Source organism: Cinclus cinclus, chromosome 10, assembly GCF_963662255.1.
Source record: "Cinclus cinclus chromosome 10, bCinCin1.1, whole genome shotgun sequence".
Classification (NCBI taxonomy): Eukaryota; Metazoa; Chordata; class Aves; order Passeriformes; family Cinclidae; genus Cinclus; species Cinclus cinclus.
This window is the reverse complement of record NC_085055.1, coordinates 4,430,464-4,448,720: the sequence shown is the minus strand read 5'-3', so window position 1 is coordinate 4,448,720 and position 18,257 is coordinate 4,430,464. Positions and strand designations below refer to the sequence as shown.

At 47.1% G+C, this 18,257-nt stretch overlaps 2 protein-coding genes across 6 annotated transcripts in view; both read left to right on the top strand.

Annotated features, from left to right (window-relative positions):
• Positions 1-3,343, top strand: part of TNIK (TRAF2 and NCK interacting kinase) — a 151,184-nt gene extending 147,841 nt beyond the window's left edge. For all 5 annotated transcript variants that reach the window (XM_062499313.1, XM_062499315.1, XM_062499314.1 and 2 more), the window contains 2 exons: positions 104-243; positions 1,796-3,343. In XM_062499313.1, coding sequence (XP_062355297.1) covers positions 104-243; positions 1,796-1,879 — 224 coding nt within the window. In that variant the 3' untranslated portion in view covers positions 1,880-3,343. The remainder of the gene's footprint in view (positions 1-103; positions 244-1,795) is intronic.
• Positions 3,344-8,479: 5,136 nt separating this feature from the next.
• Positions 8,480-17,026, top strand: SLC2A2 (solute carrier family 2 member 2). Its single transcript, XM_062498931.1, has 12 exons — positions 8,480-8,494; positions 9,117-9,212; positions 9,737-9,772; positions 9,830-9,981; positions 10,510-10,634; positions 11,395-11,510; positions 12,050-12,212; positions 12,617-12,804; positions 13,673-13,777; positions 15,912-16,013; positions 16,427-16,630; positions 16,835-17,026. Exons 1-12 carry the CDS (start codon positions 8,480-8,482, stop codon positions 17,024-17,026), a joined length of 1,494 nt encoding a protein of 497 aa, XP_062354915.1.
• Positions 17,027-18,257: the final 1,231 nt, after the last annotated feature.

Genomic DNA, 18,257 nt, shown 5'->3' with positions numbered 1-18,257 from the left:
CTGCTTAGGCTTTGAGTAACAGCTGATGAGAGCTTTTCTGCCTGTTGCATAATATTTAGCTCAACACAAGTTGTAACGCCTGCCAAACACTTCCTTTTGACAGCCTACATTCATTCCAATCAAATAATGGGCTGGGGAGAGAAAGCTATTGAAATTCGGTCAGTGGAGACAGGACATTTGGATGGAGTATTTATGCACAAGCGAGCTCAAAGGTTAAAGTTTCTATGTGAAAGAAATGATAAGGTAAGTCCACTTCAAAGCTTGTATCTGTGCTGTGAGCTAGAAGGTGCTTTTAGAGCTTAGGTCTGGTTTGTCTTGAGGTTAATAATTAATCTGAAGGTCCTGTTTAATAAGGAGTGCCCATAAGGCTATTCCCAGTTAATTTTCTCCAGTGGATGGAGACCTCAGCCTGCAAGATCTCTTCTACATCTAGCTGAGATCTGCATTGACTTGGCTTGTCTTTTTCCCAATTTTTTTCATCTGAACATTAAATTGAGGCTGCCAAGTGAACTCTAAAAGTTGAGTATTAGCAAGGGTGTGTGACCCTGATTTGAGCTCTGATGCAGAAACATTGTGATGTGTCTTTAGATGCATCTTTAGATATATTTTGATGCATCTTAAATTATTTTCCTCCTACAGCCTCATCCATTTCTGTGGACAGCAGTGATAAATACTGCTCTGGAGGGTCACCAGAGCTGCATGGCTGTCATATAGATGACCCCTGCCACAGATGTTGCAAGGGGGGCAAGGAATGAGGAGAAATTTCTGGAGGAAAAGGCATTTTTCATGGAAGAGATGGTTGAATGCCAAGATCTTTCTGCTGGTGGTGTTCCCTCCTCTCACAGGGTTTCGCTAAGTCAAGACCAAGCAGCAGGAGATTTTTTTAATGACAGACAGGATCACAAAACCAGTGAAGAAACCAGTTGCTCTGTCCCCAGAGCAGGATTTAGTAATGTGCAGTAAATGAGCTTGGAGGCCATGATCACTTTAGTGAACAGCTGCTCATTAGCTGAGTGCTGCCCTTCCTGGGGCATGGAGGTAGGCTGAAGCTCTGCAGGAAAATGTATCCTAAATTTGCAGTTGAGTATGTTATGAGAAGCTGCTCAAGCAGCTGAATTTAAGTTTAATTTAAGTATAATCTAATCCTAACGAAGCTGGAAGAAAAACACCTTGATCTTTCTAAAATACTGGAACCAACTGATCACTGATGGGTTTGAAATAGTAAACTGAGATGTTTCTCTTTTTGCAGATCTTGTTAAAGTGGTAAGATTGGCTAATTTTTGGTTTTATTAAGGACAGAGGCTTCAGATTGCTCCCTTCAAAATTTGCAAATTATAACTTATTTATTTTTTGAAACTCCCCTTGGAGTCAAATGTTGGTGGATCCTGCCAGAAGCACCAAAACCCCTTTTCTTTATACAGAATCCTGATATGTTTCTGCACGTTGAACATATTGAAGGGAAGTAATTTTTCTGGGCTTTGAATAGCTGAAATACCAGGACTACCTTTTCAAAAAGAAGTCATTTCAAACTGAGTCAGATATTGACCCAAATGGTGAATGTTTAGCAAGATCCAAACCACTGACAGCAGTTTTTTGTTAGTACTTCATACTAAATGATGCTGTGGCAGTAAAATGTAATAAAACCTGGTATTTTAAGGCATTCCAAACTCCTTTTGATAGTGAGGGAGAGGACAGTTTAATTACTGCATTTACTAATGAGTGGCTCAGTTTAATCCCAGTCTGGCAAAGGTAAACTCCATCCCCTGAGCACTAAGTGTTCTTTCCTTCCAAACAGGTATTTTTTGCATCTGTGAGATCCGGAGGAAGCAGCCAAGTGTTTTTCATGACCCTCAACAGAAACTCCATGATGAACTGGTAACAGAGGAGCACTTGGCACTCACCGCCATGGCATTATTTCTAATTTAAAGGACATTAAACACATGGACTAACACTGTAGAGGCAGGTGTGGAGGGTGCCGAGGAGCCCCCTCCCCACGCTCCCCCGGCGCCGCCAGCCCCAGGGCAGGGACTGCAGCCAGGGATGGACTTTCACGCTTGGACCCCCCGAGGTCTCCTGATTACGCTGTGTTATAGTGGGTTATGAGTTTTTCCTTTATTTTATTTTATTTTATTTTTTAGTTTTACTTTTTCTTTGTCCCCTACTTTGTAAGAACGGGGAAAGAAACAGTGTCAAAAAGTCTGTTTTTAATTCTGTCTGCCTGCTAGCATCAAATATATAGTATGTTGTAAAGTTACCAATTAAATCTGGTGAGAGACAGCACAATAAATGTACCTTTTATCTTTGTGATGAAGGCCATAACCATATAGCTGGGTAATTTTAGAAATCTTTTGCCTTCACCAACATTTACATGTTGCTTTTGGCAGCAACGGCTTAACGGATTTTTAAAGAAGAGAAAAAATAATAGTTTTTTTTCCCCTCTTTTGGGAAATGGATTTTAAATGGCTAAACTACTAGCCTTAGACTAATAAAAATCAGCTACCATTTTTGTCAAGTCTGTCAATCCATATTTCTATATGGATCTTCACATAATGGTGTGTCTTGATAGGGACAGAGGTGCCATTTCTTGTTGCTCCGGAGGTGCCCGCCTGCCCCGGGGCTTGGCCACGGGCACCGGGATCGGAGGAGGAGAGGAGGACAGAGCAGTCAGAGGAGCCCCGTGCTCTCCCCCGAGGGGGATTTGTGACTGCAGAGACTCCTGGGATGCTGCGGGCACCGGACCCTGCTGCTGAAGCTGGCACAGGTTGTGGGTGCTCATTCCCCCTGAGTCTGGAACCAGGCACTGGTGTGCAGGAGCAGCTGGCACGGGGATGGGGACCACAAAACAAGCTGCCTGTCCCCTACGTTGCTGGATTTGGCTTGTAAAGAGCTTAAAAAATTATATATATGTGTGGTTTCTTCGGCCAAGGGTCTGAATCTACTCGTTTTCCACCCCCTCCACTCCCTAGGAATTACCCAACATACAGTGAAAGACAACATCTGTGCCGAACCGTGTGTGTGTGTTTAGTTCGGGTTGAATCGTGTCCTTATAAACTCTGCTCAGTTGATTTCCGTTTTCGGTGCGTATCTGGGGTTTTCTTTCTCAGTAGCTGCAAGCATGGCCGCCTGTGGTGTTGGGGTGTCGCATAACAAGGTCTGTGTTGCTGGTTTTAACCTACCTCGTTTCGGTTGGGGTTTGTTTTTTGGTTTGGTTTTGTTTGATTTTTTTTTTTTTCCGTTCCGCTGTCTATCACAGCGCTGTTACCTCCAGCGACATATAGAGAGCTTAACTGGCAATCTTGGTGTACTCAGTAACGATGGCTTTATTAAAAAATTATTAAATCAACAGGACTTGGTCAAACTTGAATCTTTATCAAGGGTAAGAGGTGATGCAGGGTGGTGGGGATGGGATGGGGCGGGCCACCCTCACCTGAAGCGTTCTGTGGGTAGGGTGTCAGGGTTTGGTACCGCAGGGATTGCCAGCGGTGGGACTCCCGGGATGTGGAGTTCAGGGAAAAAAAACAGGTGGGCTGTGCTTTGTGGTGCCTTCTTCCAGCACTAAGCACCCTCCTGTTGGGATGGTGCAGCCCGGAGAGTGTAGGGATGGCCACAGGATCACAATACTGGTATTCAAATCCCATCACAAACACTGATTGCCACCAGCTCTTTGTATTTTCATTGTGGTTAAAACAAAAAAAATCAAATAAAGCCCAGAGCTTTTATTGTGTTGCAAACTGATAATTGTTTTGGGGTGTTTTTTGTTCTACTTCAAGTGACAAATGCACAGCTTTGGATGATTTTTGTTGTTACGGGGTTTTGCATACAGTGATGAAATAGCAGGAAGTCGCTGAGTTTAAATGACTCAGGTGGTTTATAAACGTATTTTTTTAAATCTCAGAACCATTTGAAACAAAAATCATAGAAGCCAGTATTACTACAGTCTTGTCTATAGCATGTTGTGTATGGAGATAACACAGAGCAAATGCTTTTCTAGTGACAACCACAATAAAACACAAAACTTCACCATTAAGCCATGCCTTTTATGTTTGGGTAAATAAAATCTGGGGTGTTGGAGGACATGGAAGTAAATCGGCTTTTCAGGGCTCCCAGTCACAATGCTCTTTGTCTGGAGACTCTTGGGAAAGTGGTTTTGGAACAGGATGTGAGTGCAGGGAGGTGGGACATGTCTCTTGTGATGCTGCCCAGCAGTGAGCAGTGGCCAAGGGATGACTTGATGGACCATCACCACCTGAAAGCTCTTCTTCTACAAAATCAACCCATGATTATTATAAAGATATTTCCCCTCCAGCTGTTACTAGCTTTGATTTGCTTGTCTTTTGCTGTAAGTAAAATGTGCTTATGGTTGATTAATGCTCTCAGACACTTCTTATTAGTAGTGTTTAAAGAAATAAAATCTGCATCTCATTTAAAAACCGTTTGTGGGACTTTTTGCCCAGGAAAGGAAAATCGATCAGCTGTGCAGTGGCATAGGAGGAAATAGCAGTAATGTCTGTGCATGCAGGGTTTGCTTGAACCTGTTGCAGATTGAATTATTTAGAGTTGCTATGAAATACTGTATAACTTCAGGGATGCCACGGTAAATGGAGGAAAACCCCTGAGAGCTGACATGAGGCCATGGAAGGGCCGTGGTTAGCTCCACCACCCTGGGGAGATGCTGGGTACCACTGCCAGGTGAAGGATGCTCAGAGGTAAGGCTGTAGCAGCTACTTACGGGACCTGAATCTTTTCAAATTTGTAGCAGAATTGTCAAATGGCCTTTTTCTTGTGAGATGGTTTGGGGGTTGACACTACATATTTTGGGACAGAACGGGGATGCTCAAGGTGATTCTGGCCCCAACCCCAGAGCTGGCCTGGTTGCTGGAAATGGTTGAAGTTGAGCTGTAGTTCATCATCTCGATGTGAGCCCACTTAAGGTCTTTTCCTGCTCCTGCAACAGTTTGATGCTCTGTAACTGGGGCCAGCATGAGCATCGTGTAAACCAGCAGAGACTGAACCTACCTGTTCCCAAAGGTGGGTGAAGCTCCACCTCATACCCTGCCTGTGTGTCCGGGCTAAGCCACCCACCTGGGCACAGCACTGAGGAGATCCAGCAGAGATTGCTCAGCAATAAGAACGCATTTCCTGGCCCGGGACGCCTGTCACAATCACTGCTGCCCGCAGCATCCGTGTCCTGCCCTGTGCTGCAGTCGGGACCTGCAGCTGGAAAGGTTTGCTGGATTTGCTTCCCAGTTTTTCTCTTCTGGGAGATGCTGCACCACCCAGAGCTGAGGGGTGGGAAGGGGCTCATTAACCTCTGGTATCTCTACAGCAGTGCTGTAAATGCATCAAATTCTCTCCCTAAATGTGCTTTATCAGCCCGAGCTGCTGTCTCGTGTGGACCCCAGCACTTCTGCCTGCCCCAGCTGAGAAATAAATGAACATAATTTTGGTTTTGTGCCAGCCACCGAGGTGGCTGAGAGCATCAACCTGCTCTTAGAGAGCCAGTCTTGCAGACCAGATCTATCTTTTTTTTTCTTTGCTTTGTTTTGGTTTATGGCATACTTTTCCTTTTTTTTTTGTTAGCATCAAAGCTTGTCTCCGAATGACTCAGAGGCAGTAAAATGGACGTGCAAATTGCCCCAGCACCTGGGGATAGCCTCACAGCCCCTCTGGAATCTTTGAATTCCTTCCACTGAGGTGACAAGCATGTTCAAGCTGTTCAAAAGCAGAGCCCCACCATAAACTTTAGCCCACTGCTTTCATCACACATAGTTAGATCATCAACACCACTCATTACACTACACACAGCACAGAGTAGGCAATAAGCCTGGCAATTCTGCCTAACGCACAGTTCTTGCACTTTATTATTTAAATAAAGCATTAGCAATAATGCAGACCCTGTTGTTTGCCAATCACCTAAACACTGGTTTGGTGGCCAGGCTCACCAGCTGTGGGATGGGTCAGTATTACTTTGGGTTGTGCTGTGCCACTCTCTGCACCCTCTGGACTGTGATCACAAATGGCTGTCAGGTGTGCAAGAGATTTGATGGGTTGTTCATTCATCCTGGTGGAGCCAGGCCTGGTTCTCTATCCTGTAGGAACACTGTGCTTCTCTCTACCAAGCTAATCATCAGCCCCTTTGAGAAGCGATTGCACTGAGAGGAAGATTTACACACCAACCTTTTCCATCCATGAGCCTCTGGACCAGCCTAAAGCTGGCCTCTGCCAATCACCACATCCACATCCAGCCCCCTGTTCAGAGAATCACAGGGTCTAGAGCCTGTTAGTGCCACTGAGAGTTCAGCATATGTTTAAATTGCCTGGGGCAAAGCTGTGGAGGAGTGTGTGTCACAGCCCAGCTGGCACCAGCCAGGGGCTCAAAGGCAGAGGTAAGGCAGCCCTGGCAGTGGGTTTCAGCATTTTGCCTGGCAGGGAGGGTAGGAGGGGCCAGGGACGGATGGGTAAACCCCGGGATAACTCCATGTCTTTTGCTAGCAGACCTGGCTGAGGGATACGAGGGGCTTCTAGCCTTTGACATCCATGGAAGTCGAAGGGCTGCTCCTGGGGAGGTGAGTGATGTTCACTCATGCCTCCCAGCACTGCTCCAGCTGCTCCACACCCCCGTCCCCAGAGAGCCCAGGATTACAGGAAGGTTCTGCTCTAAGCAGCAGTGGGCAGGACGTGCAAAGGCCACCCTGCTCGTGGCCTTTGATCCCTGCACTTCCAGTAGTCTGGGAAGAGTAGGGAGGGAAAACATCATCCTCTTTGTGCCAGGCACCTGCAATAGGATAGGGATCCCAGAGGGGTAGGTGGGAATCCTGGAGGGGGACATCAGTCCTGGTAAGGTTTTCACAATGCCTGAAGATTTCAGTCAGGGCTCCCATTTGTTTTCTGATTCAAGCCTTAGCAGCCTGGTAATTGTCAAATCCTGCCAGTCCCATTGTAAAGGTATTTAACTGCAATACAAAGGAACTGCTTGTAAATGCCTGGGTATCCACATACAGGGAGCAAACAAACACCCTTGGCAAAGATCTCAGCAGGAAGGACAAATATTGGGGAAAACTAAAAAGCTCAGCCTTGGGGCCCTTCCTGTCACAGCTACACCAGCCCAAGAGGGGAATGCAGGTGCTGTGGCTGGAATCAAAGCCTGCTTAATGCAATGAACTTTCCTACTCCGGTTAAAGTTTTACTTTACTGGAGACCAGTGCAAAGATTAGTGGTCTTACACTCATCTTTGTTGTTTTTTCTCTTGCTCTTCCTCTGTAGAAAGTACATTTTGTGCCCATGTGAAGCCTGGCTGACCGAGAGCATCATCAAGTGAGTGCTGTAACTTGGCTGCCGGACCCATCAGGGGCTGATCTGGAAGATAATTACTTTAATCAGCATTAATCACCTTCCCGGCTGACTCAGACTTTGGCATGGTCTGCTGCCGCTGAGGATGCTACTGTCCCCCCACCCCGGCCCTGAAGCTCCTCTCTCTGACCATGTCAAGGACAGCAAAACCCAAGCCAGAGCAAGACCAGCTCAGACCAGCTTGTGCAGATGTGCAAAGTTCATGAAAACCGAGTGAGCCAAGGCAAAAATATTTGGCAGCATCAGTAGTACTTGGCAGCATTGGCGGTGTTTCCCAGAATCCACAATACTTGACAGCACAGCCATCAGCTAGTGGTGCTGAAAGGCTCACTGTTCATACACTGTAGGATTTTTAATGAAAGCCTCTTTTCCTGTAATATTCTGGATAATTTTGTTATGGTTTATGTCCATATACACACACAGCTGTCTCCTCTGATAGGTGTGTACTGGTATTAGAGCTGCCTGCTGAAGGAGCTCTGGGTATGCAGGTGTCTGTGTATGGATACACAGAGAGACCTGTATACATCTGTGTTTGTATGTGCCTCTGTATGTGATATACACACATGAATATATTTTAAAGCAGGTTCTAAATGCTATTTAAATAAAACAGTCATTTTCTAGCTGCTTTGGAGCTAGAAAATGTGCTGGAAAGGTTTCTTCTTCCTGATTCAGCAAGAGGATTGTGATGTGACATGCACACCCAGCACAGAACTCGAGGAAGGTGTTGAGCATCTCAAAACAGGCTCAAGCCCCTGGCATGTCACATTCCAACTGCTCATCTGAGGGACAGCCTCAAACCAGCCCTGCAGCTGGATCATTTGAATTTTCTAGATCCACTCAATGTCTTTCCAGGTCTCCCATTGTTTCGTGTGTGTCCCAAACATGGGGATTGGTGGTGGCTGCTTTGAGCTGAGCGGTGGCCAAATAATGCGTGGAAGACTTGGGTTTCTCATTAACTCCAGAGTTGATATAGTCCCATCTCTCCAAGCACCAGCCCGTTTTCCTGCCTCCATCCCAGCCCTGCTGTCCTTCCTTCCCTGCCCAAGCCCTCACCTTCCTCTGCAGCCCAGGATAGTGACTGTTCCCAGAAAGAAGACAGAGGAGCTCCGAGGTGGATGAGAAAAGGAAAATGCAGACAGAGAAGGTAATCATGGCTTGCCGGTATTTTTGCACTGGAGTTTCTAGTGGAATTGTTAGAATTTCTGCAGGACCCCAGCACTGAGCAATCCCTTGCCAAAACCAACCCCAAAAAAAACCCCTCCACTAATTAATTGTGCACAGGGGCAAAGGGGAAAAGGGCCAAGGGGCTATTTTTTAAGAGCTCTGTTGGCTCACTGGATAATTTTAAACACTTCAAACAGTGCTGCTGAAAAACACCCTTTTGGTGTTTTTCTTCCCAGCTGTTGTTCTCTAGGGATCGGGATGGGGAAGGACACACTGCTGCTGCTGCTGCTGCTTCTTGCACTGCTGTACTGGGCAGAGCTTTGGCTCCCACGAGCTCCAGGGCCAGGACAGGCAGTGCAGCAAGGAGAGCTGGGCTGTCATTGTGGGGCAACACTACTCTGCCCTGGGGACCTGATTTTGTGTGTCCCCAGGGGCCTTCCTTCTCCTTTGGAGTGAGCCAACCACCCGTGCATCCCTGGATGCTGTTGTCCCAGCCAGCTGGGCAGCAGAGTCCCCTGGGATAGGGGTGGGATGCAGCCCTCCCCCAGTTTTGGGCACTGCTAGGACAGTAAGATGAGGCTGTTCTTTGCTTTCTGCCCCAGCACCTCACGGGAACATTGATCCTCTCTGTCTTCACTGCAGTACTGGGTTTCTTCCAGTATGGCTACAGCCTGGGGGTCATTAACGCCCCCCAGAAGGTAAGTTGAGCCCCTCAAGATGTGCATGGCCAAGGAGCTGCAGCTTCAGGGCAGCCAGGGCCAGTTTGTCCCTTGCAGAAGGTCTCAGGAGGGCTCTGTCCTTTCCCAGGCAGCTTCTCCCACAGAACAAAGCCCCCATGACAGGACAGTGGGGTGACAACAAGGCCAGGACCCTCCATTGTCACTTCCCCAGGGAAAGGAGTAGGGCTCTGCACGTAAGGGAGCTGTCCCCACTGCAGCACAGTCCCTGTGCCTGCGCCAAGGGACTGCACTCCTCCACCAAATCCAGAGCCAAATCCACACACCATGCTCAGCCCAGCCCTGGGAAGGGGAATGCCTTGTGCCTGCCCTCCTGGCCCCTCCCCACTTGGGTCTGGGTGCTGCAGAACATGGGGGACCCCAGGATTTCCCCTGAGCAGAGCCTGCAATGTAAATCTTTTCCTGAGGCAGAATAAAATCCAAAACAGGGGTTGGGGTGGTTATAGGTCTGAGCTGATGGCTTTTTAATTCTTTACCTGTCACAGGTGATAGAAGCGCACTATGGGCACGTGCTGGGCATTGTCCCCATGGTCAGATACACCACCAATGCCTCTGGAGAGGATGGCACATTCTTCCAGGCTGGCACAGAGGGCACACTCCCACCCCTGACTGACCCTGCTACCCCCCCACACATCCTCACCATGTACTGGTCCCTGTCTGTGTCCGTGTTCGCCATCGGTGGCATGGTCTCCTCCTTCACCGTGGGCTGGATCGGTGACCGGCTCGGGAGGTGAGAGGCTCGTGTGTGCTGGGACTCTGTGCCACAACCCAACCCCTTCTGATGGATTTTTCCCATAGAATCATTTCTTCCCTCCAATAATACAATTTGTGCTATTTTCAGCAATTTAGGAAAAAAAGGAAAAATAACCCTCCCAACTTCCAAAATACCGTTTCAACCATCACAAAGGTTGAGCTTTTTAAAACCTTCATTTACGAATCAGACATTTTATTGCAACTTGAACATTTCAGACAGCAGCTGATGAGCAGCCTTGATTATGTACTGAATTCCCCTTTTTTTTTTTCCATGGCAAAAGAAAGAGGATATCTGCATGGTGTTTGCACAGGATGTAAAGTATAAATTATAATATCATTTTAACTACTCTGATTGTACCCTGTCCCCCATATTTTGCAGTGTCTGCTATCATTCTTTTTCCCCTTGTAGTACTGATTAAGTGACTTCATAGTTCCTCTTGTGTGTTGCAATGGCTGCTTTTGCTGAGCGAGGTGCCAGAGGAGCTGTGGTGCTGCTGCCTTGCAGGGTGAAGGCCATGTTGGTGGTGAATGTCCTCTCCATTGCTGGGAACCTCCTCATGGGGCTGGCGAAATTTGGGCCATCCCACATCCTCATAATCTCCGGGAGAGCGGTCACAGGGCTCTACTGTGGTGAGTCCAGGCTGGGTCAGCCACTGAAAGCAGCTCCTTGGTAGTGTGCAGTTCAGATTTTTCCATATTTTTAATCAGTTGTTTTTGTTTGTTGTTGTTGTTGTTGTTGTTGTTTTAATTCAGAAGGGGTTTCACAAGTGGGAACTTCCCTCTTCTTCCTATGTCTTCTTGAACCAGGATCTTTCCCAGAAGTATTTGGGTTGGCTCTATCATATGTTCATTTTACATATCCTAGAAAGGAGCAGGTCCCTCTGTATCTCAAGGATAAGTCTTGCTGGTGGTTCCTGTAAGAACACATCACTAGCCAGGCTGGTTAACAGGTTCCCTAGACAGAGAGCACAGGACCACTGTGCACAGAGAGGGTATTGCTGGCAAATAATTGTGAATTACATTAGAATTAGCTTAGAAATAACAGCTCTTTATACTGTTACTGGTATGCAAATCCAATACCGCACTCTGAGGTTTCAAGGCAAGTTTTAAGAAGGCTCTTTGCCCTGTGATAACTTCTCCCAGCAGACAAACCCTGCTCTGTGCTCTGATGTGTGTGTCCAAGTAAAAAGGTTTCCCAGTTTGGGGCTCTGAATACAGGGACATCCCAGCACCTTTCCAAGGTGCGATACTTCCCAGCCAGGCGTGAGGGGCTTGGTGGGGTGTGGGGTGCAGCACACAGGCTCCATCCTCCTCTCCCATTTGGGAAGTGGTTTCTGCTGGTTGCTGAGCTGTGTCTAGAAGAGGTGACACCCACATGTGCTCGGTGCAGGGCTCTCCTCTGGACTCGTGCCCATGTATGTCAGTGAGGTCTCTCCCACGGCCCTCCGAGGAGCGCTGGGGACGCTGCACCAGCTCGCCATCGTCACGGGTATCCTCTTCAGCCAGGTAAGCAGGAAAACACACACATCCAGAGAGGGTGTTTCAGAGAATAGGAAGACTACCGTGATAAACTGGGCTATTGTTCATCATTCCACCCCAAAAGTGAAGGAGTGTGCAAAACAATCTGCTCTAATGGGGTTAAACCCCTGCCTTCAGTAAGAGGTGTCTTAACAAAGACAGCTTCTCAAGAAATAAAAAAATACTTCTGCAAACAATTTATTCTCCCTGAGGAATTTTTTCAGCATCTCATCAGTGTCAGACTGGATCCTAAGCATGTGACCCCCTGATAATCGAGTTCTCAAAAATGGCTTCATCAGGGAACCAGGGAGCCCAAAGCCCCCATCAGCATTACCCACCATGGCCCAAATCTGAGCTACACAACAGGTGGGCACATAAATGTACAGAAAACAAACACATCCAGAAAAAGAGTAGGTATTTTCTTCTAGCTTTCCTCCAGCTTGTCACTTCAAAACACCATAGTGATCAATTGCTTTCTCTTCTTAAGGTGCAAAATGATCCATTCAAATATGCCTCAACTATTCCAGGTCCTTGGACTAGATTTTCTTCTGGGCAATGATGAGATGTGGCCCCTGCTCCTTGGTCTGTCTGGTGTGGCTGCCCTGCTGCAATTCTTCCTGCTCTTACTGTGCCCTGAGAGCCCCCGATACCTTTACATCAAACTGGGGAAGGTGGAGGAAGCTAAAAAAAGTAAGAAAGACATTCTGGGGTTGTCTCAAGTTGTTTTTATTCTGTACATAGTATAAAATAGAGAAGGAAAAGCCTGGCTGAGGACTCACATATGACTGTGGTTGCTCCATCTCATGCTCTGAGCTGCTGAGACACAAACTATCTCTGGATCAAAAACTATTGAGATATTTACATGGGACTAAGCAGCACAGCTGAGGGATGAGGCTTGAGAGTGAAGTCTCAAGGTTGTTGCAGAGCTGATGTGCTGCTGCCCCTGACCAAGCAGATGCATCCTGGATCCTTGGATGAGACATAGGAACCCTCATGTGGTTGGCTTACCTTGAGTTTTGCCTAAAGAGATTCTTGTCCTTACATATACAACTTATCTACCACTGAAAATAAAATGTCATTTTTTTTCCCCTAAGATTTGAAAAGACTTAGAGGAAACTGTGATCCAATGAAAGAGATTGAAGAGATGGAAAAGGAAAAGCAAGAAGCTGCTAGTGAAAAGAAAGTCTCCATAAGACAGCTTTTCACCTCTTCCAAGTACAGGCAGGCTGTCATTGTGGCGCTGATGGTGCAAATATCCCAGCAGTTCTCAGGAATCAATGCGGTGAGTCTCCCCAAAATGTTTGTCTCTCAAGAGATCCGTGCTGAGCATGAAAAGGCAGCTCTGGCTCCATCCAAGCCATGCAGGGATGAAAGCTTTTCCCATGGTTGCAGTGGGCTCCTGGGTTGTGCCAAGCTGGCTGTGGGAGGGCAGGAGGGGAGAAGGGTGGGAGGGAGTCCAGCACAAAACCAGCTGGCACAGCAGGCCCATGCTGAGCCCTACCATGACCTTCCCCCTACCCAAGTTCACCAGTGGTTTTCTCTCTTTAATGACATCATGCTCACCCCAGAATCACAATTTTTTAGCCACTCTTAGCTAAACAACTTTTGCATCACCTCCTGGAATACCAGAAATCACCATTTAACACACAGAAGCATTAAGGAGCACACAGGGATGCTCAGCCTACTTGGCTCCAGGCCATGCTCACCCCATCCACCAGCCACCCTTTACCTCCTGCCCTTAATTTTCACCAGAAAGGAATCACCTTTTTCTTGTAAAGAAGAAAGAAATGGGAGTCATTGCCATGAGAATATTTTCAAATTAATGTAAAACTTGGACATACTGAGATATTTGTCTTAATTGTTCAGTGCTGATGATCTGGATTTTAAGATTAAACACAGACTACATAGATAAACAGATTTAATGTGTAAATGCAGTAGCTCAAGAGGGGAATTTCAACAGGATTTTTAACTCCCTCAGGCTCTTCTGAAATTTTCAGCTTTAATTATTATAACAAGCCATTAAAAGTTGAAAAATTAATCATAATTAAATTACATCACATCTCAGCCAAGAAAATTCAACCCTTCCCTCATGAGAACAAAAAGTTTCACCAGCCCTGTTGCCTAATCCTTCATCCGATGTATTCTGATAGATCTTTTACTACTCCACAAACATTTTCGAGAGAGCTGGGGTTGACCAACCAGTTTATGCAACCATCGGTGTTGGAGTGGTGAACACGGTCTTCACTGTTATCTCTGTAAGTAAATATTTCTGCCCCCTGGACTACAAAGACACATACGGTACAGTGTGATTTTGAAACATGATTTTTTCGTGGAGATAGGATTTGCAGTGTTGCAGGACTGACCCTGAACACCTTACAGGGAAAAATCATTCCCTGGGCAAGTTTAATTTGAAAATTCAAGCTTTGACATAGAGCATGTTGCTATCAATCAGCACTGCTAAATGCCTCGTGCATGGAAACTGCACCACTGTGTTAAGGGAAGCTCTGAAAACTCTGCATTTCCCCCCAAAACAAAAGTTGTCCTTGAGACTGCAATTCTTCAGGTCCTCTTCCCCCAGGGAGCAGGCAGAGGATGGGGGCTGTGATGGGGAAGTCACCAGCTCCCAGTCTGCTCTTACCTGTTATCTTTCAAACTGTTTTCTGTGTGTACATAGCACCTGCACGAGTGATAGCCAAAGGCTATTCCACAGTAATAAAAGTAATCCAGCACCTACCCTCATTCTATCTTGACAGGGCACTGCAGTAATAAAGAGATTGTTCTGTTTCCACAGACCTTCCCTTTATTTGTCTCTCTCCAGGGAGGATTAATACAATTCCTATCAGCTGGCAATTAGTTTTATAATGTGGCCATTAACATAAGATCAGGAAATGCCAAGCCTGTTTCCCTCATATCTTTCTAGATACTTAGGGAGTAAAGGACTTTCACCAACATGATGCAGGACTGGCTGCAAGGCAGAAATACACAGCTCCAAGAGATTTAGGACAAGGAGGAATAATTTTAAACTGACAGAGAGGAGGTTTTGATTAGAATTAGAAAGAAATTCTTGTCTGTGAGGGCTGGTGAGGCATGGGCACAGGTTTCTTAGAGAGATTGTGGATGTCCCATCCCTGAACTGTCCAAGGCCAGGCTTGGTCTTGTGGAAGATGTCCCTGCCTATGACAGGGGGTTGAAACTGGATGATCCTTAAGGTCCCTTCCAACCCAAAGCATTCATACTCCAGTATGAGTGAGAGAGGAGGCCTTGGAGTAAACCTGCCTTAGATAAAGTCCATCAGAGGGCCCCATACTGGGGAGAGAATGTTATATTTATTGTGAAATGAGGCACAGAGGTGTGCAGCTGGAAGAAGCCTCTCTTCAGCATGGAGAATGTCCTGCAGTTTGAGTCCCACCCCAGTGCTGTGGTACTTGCAGCCTTGGGCATTTGCTCTTTGGTTCTTTTGTCCAAGAGCACTTAAAAATTACCTGCTTTTGTCAATAAATGACAGACCCCGATCAAAAGGCAGAAATGCTGACAGCTGGGTGGACCTTGGAAAGGGGAGAAGAGAGTAAAGATTCACCCTCTGCAACTTCACGTGTCAGCACATGAACTGCCTCCAGCAAAAGAGACTGTCTCTGGGAAATATAAATCATTACTGTAATGGCAGGAAAGGTGGAGCTGCTGGCCAGAGGTGTCCTTTCAAGCAGAGGGGAAGGAGAAGGCAGCATCAGAGACTGCTGCACGGTTAGGCCAGCACAGCTGCACTGTCCTCTGGAGGGACCTACAGCTCCCTGCCAGGTGAGGTATCTGGTACCTTAGGTATCTGTCAAAAGCTGGGTGATATGACTGGAGTCCACCAGGAGGGAGGACAGAAAGAACAAACTAAGCTTTGTGACTACCAGGGAAGCAAAAGGAGTCTGGGAGTGATTGGAGGAAAAATCCTGACTGCAGCTTCTACACAGCTATCCCTGCCCTAGGACAGGAAAATTGCAATGGCCTGTGATGTGACCTGAAGCCTGATTTCAAATTAATGCAGTCCTAGTAAGTTTTTAGCTCCTGGAAGGAAAAAAAAAAAGAAAAGGGAAAGAGAGAGAAAGTCCACAGTCAGCAATTCATGTGTAGGAGTAGTGGGAAGTCCTGAGAGCTTGGAAATGCATGAGGTCTGAGTGTGTGTGCCTTTGCCTTGTCCTTGGTAGGGTGACTGCTCAGTCTGGCTCCACAGCAGCCACCAGCAGAGTTTCTGGCACTTGGAAACCAGCACATAAATCTCTACCACTAGAGCTAAAAGAGCAAAAGAGCAGCGTGGCAGTGGTAACAGGCTGATTATTGCTAATGGACCTGGTCCTGAGAGTGGTGCTGCTGGACACTGAGCTCCTGCATGTGTTTCTACAGGTCTTTCTGGTGGAGAAGGCGGGCAGGCGGTCCCTGTTCCTGGCAGGTTTGATGGGCATGTTAGTCAGCGCCGTGGCCATGACAGTTGGGCTTGTGCTTCTGGTAAGGATTTCTCTACATTTCTCATCCCCGGTTTGAAAACAAGGAGATCCCATCAAAGTTAGTCCAAACCACTGGTGCAAGCCCCTGTCAAAATGAAAAAGCAAATAAGGGGTGGCTTCCTTTGCTGAACACACTGGTAATTAAAGGGTGCCATTCTGCCTCATTTTGCTGAGGGGCAGGCAAGGAGAGGGCTCAAAGTAACAGGTGAGCTGATGGCTGTGAACTCCTCCAGGCAGCAATGCTGGCACCACATACCCAGCCAGCACCTGGCACAAGAGTTTAAAACCTCAGTTATTCATGTCCAGTCCCCCTTTGTCTGAATAGAAAGAAATTTCTGAAAAAGAAGCCTAAATAAAGCAGTTGGCGATAATTAACGAGAGTTGCTTAGGGACTATAACACCAACCTCTTGCAGAGCCAGTTTGCCTGGATGAGCTATGTCAGCATGGTTGCAATCTTCCTCTTCGTTATCTTCTTCGAAGTGGGGCCTGGGCCCATCCCCTGGTTTATCGTAGCCGAACTGTTCAGCCAGGGCCCGCGTCCTGCCGCCATCGCTGTCGCCGGCTTCTGCAACTGGGCCTGCAACTTCATCGTGGGAATGTGTTTCCAGTACATAGCGGTAAGAAATCCATTAAAACACACAAATAAATGACTGTCGCATTCCCACTGCTGGGCTCCCAAAGCAGCCCAGCAGGATGTCAACGTGCCTCCCAGATTTCCATCCCCTAGTCTGGCTGGGCACCTCAGCCAGCTGGGGTAGGAAGGTGAAGCCATCCCTGTGGTGCTGATGGTGACCTCCCCTATTCCCACTTCCCCTCTGCAGGATCTGTGTGGACCATACGTGTTTGCAATCTTCGCGGGTCTGCTCCTCATCTTCTTCCTGTTTGCGTACTTCAAAGTACCAGAGACGAAAGGAAAGTCCTTTGAGGAGATTGCAGCTGTGTTCCGTCGCAAGAAGCTCTCGGCCAAAGCCATGACTGAGCTGCAAGACTTGCGACGCAGTGAGGAGGCATAGACACCCCATGCACCCAGAAAGGAGGGACTGGGCATGCACCTCCTTCAGGCACCATGGGAAGAATGTTGGGCAAAAAGTCTCATTTCACAAAAACCTTGCAGATGGCAGACCAGGAGGACTCATCCATCAGATTCCTTCTGGCTGCTGTGGTTCACACCTCCCAGCCACAGGTGCTAAGCTGGCATTTGACTCTGAGACTCTTGGGACAACCTGGCTGCAGGAAGAGCCAGGGAAAGGACCAGAGGAGTATGGTACATGTCTGTCTCAATGCCCTGCTGGAAGAGCCCCATGGGACAGTGATCTTACCAGATGGCATTAACCAGGGCTGTCTCTTAGCTGAAATGAAGGAAAAATGAATATTTTTTTTTTTTGAGACTCTTAGAAACTGTATCTGGGCCAATGGGCATTTTCCCTACATTTCAGCCGGACTATTTGGCTCTCTCTTTCTTCCCAGGAAGCCTGTTCTCTCCCTCTTCTCACTGCTGCAGCACGAGGCACAGCACAACACTGACCACATAAAAGGCCTGGGCACTCCTGGTCTCCATGTGAGGAGACTCAAGCCCTGCTGCCACCCCTTCCAAAGCGTGACCATTGCCAGGGCACCTCCTTCCCTTCCTCTCATACAGTGCTCAAGACCCACAGGCTCCAGATCCAGCCAGGGGCCTCAGGTTGCTCATAGAGCAACAATTACTGATGACCCAAAGAAGAAATGGGTATTGGAAGGTTAACTGGAACTTACCTAACTCCTATTTTGCATCACTTAGCATTTTGCTGGCTGTGTGTGCTTCAGTCAAGGTAGTGTGCAAGCAGGAGGTCATGCTGTTTCCATAGCCTTGTTTGTGCTCCTTTTGCTTCTTTATGAGATATTTTTATGTGGCAGAATCAAACTCCAAGGATTTTTCTTCCTTTTTTGGGGGCATATGTTGGAACCATGGTAAGAGCCTGCTCTCTGCTTGACTTTTAAGATTTGCATATTCCTTTTTGTGATACCAGGGTACTTTTTAGCAGCTTTCTCAGGGTAGAAACATATTATTTATTCAGAGATAAAACACTGGCATTACATGGTCACTGTGTGCTCACCATGACTGCTGGTAAAGCAGTGGCCAAAATGTAACAGAGGATTGAGCATAATGAAAAGCATATAATAGATGGGCTGAGGAGGATCACACTGCTGCTATGGGTTTGGTTTTAGGAGAGGTTCATGCTTCTTTCCATGTACCTGAACATTTTT

Excerpts from the sequence above, each read along its gene's own strand:
- SLC2A2 (XM_062498931.1), top strand. Across the intron at positions 9,773-9,829 it reads ATGGGCACGTGCTGGGCATT|GCTGGCACAGAGGGCACACT; the intron begins GTCCCCATGGTC and ends ACATTCTTCCAG. Across the intron at positions 9,982-10,509 it reads ATCGGTGACCGGCTCGGGAG|GGTGAAGGCCATGTTGGTGG; the intron begins GTGAGAGGCTCG and ends GCTGCCTTGCAG.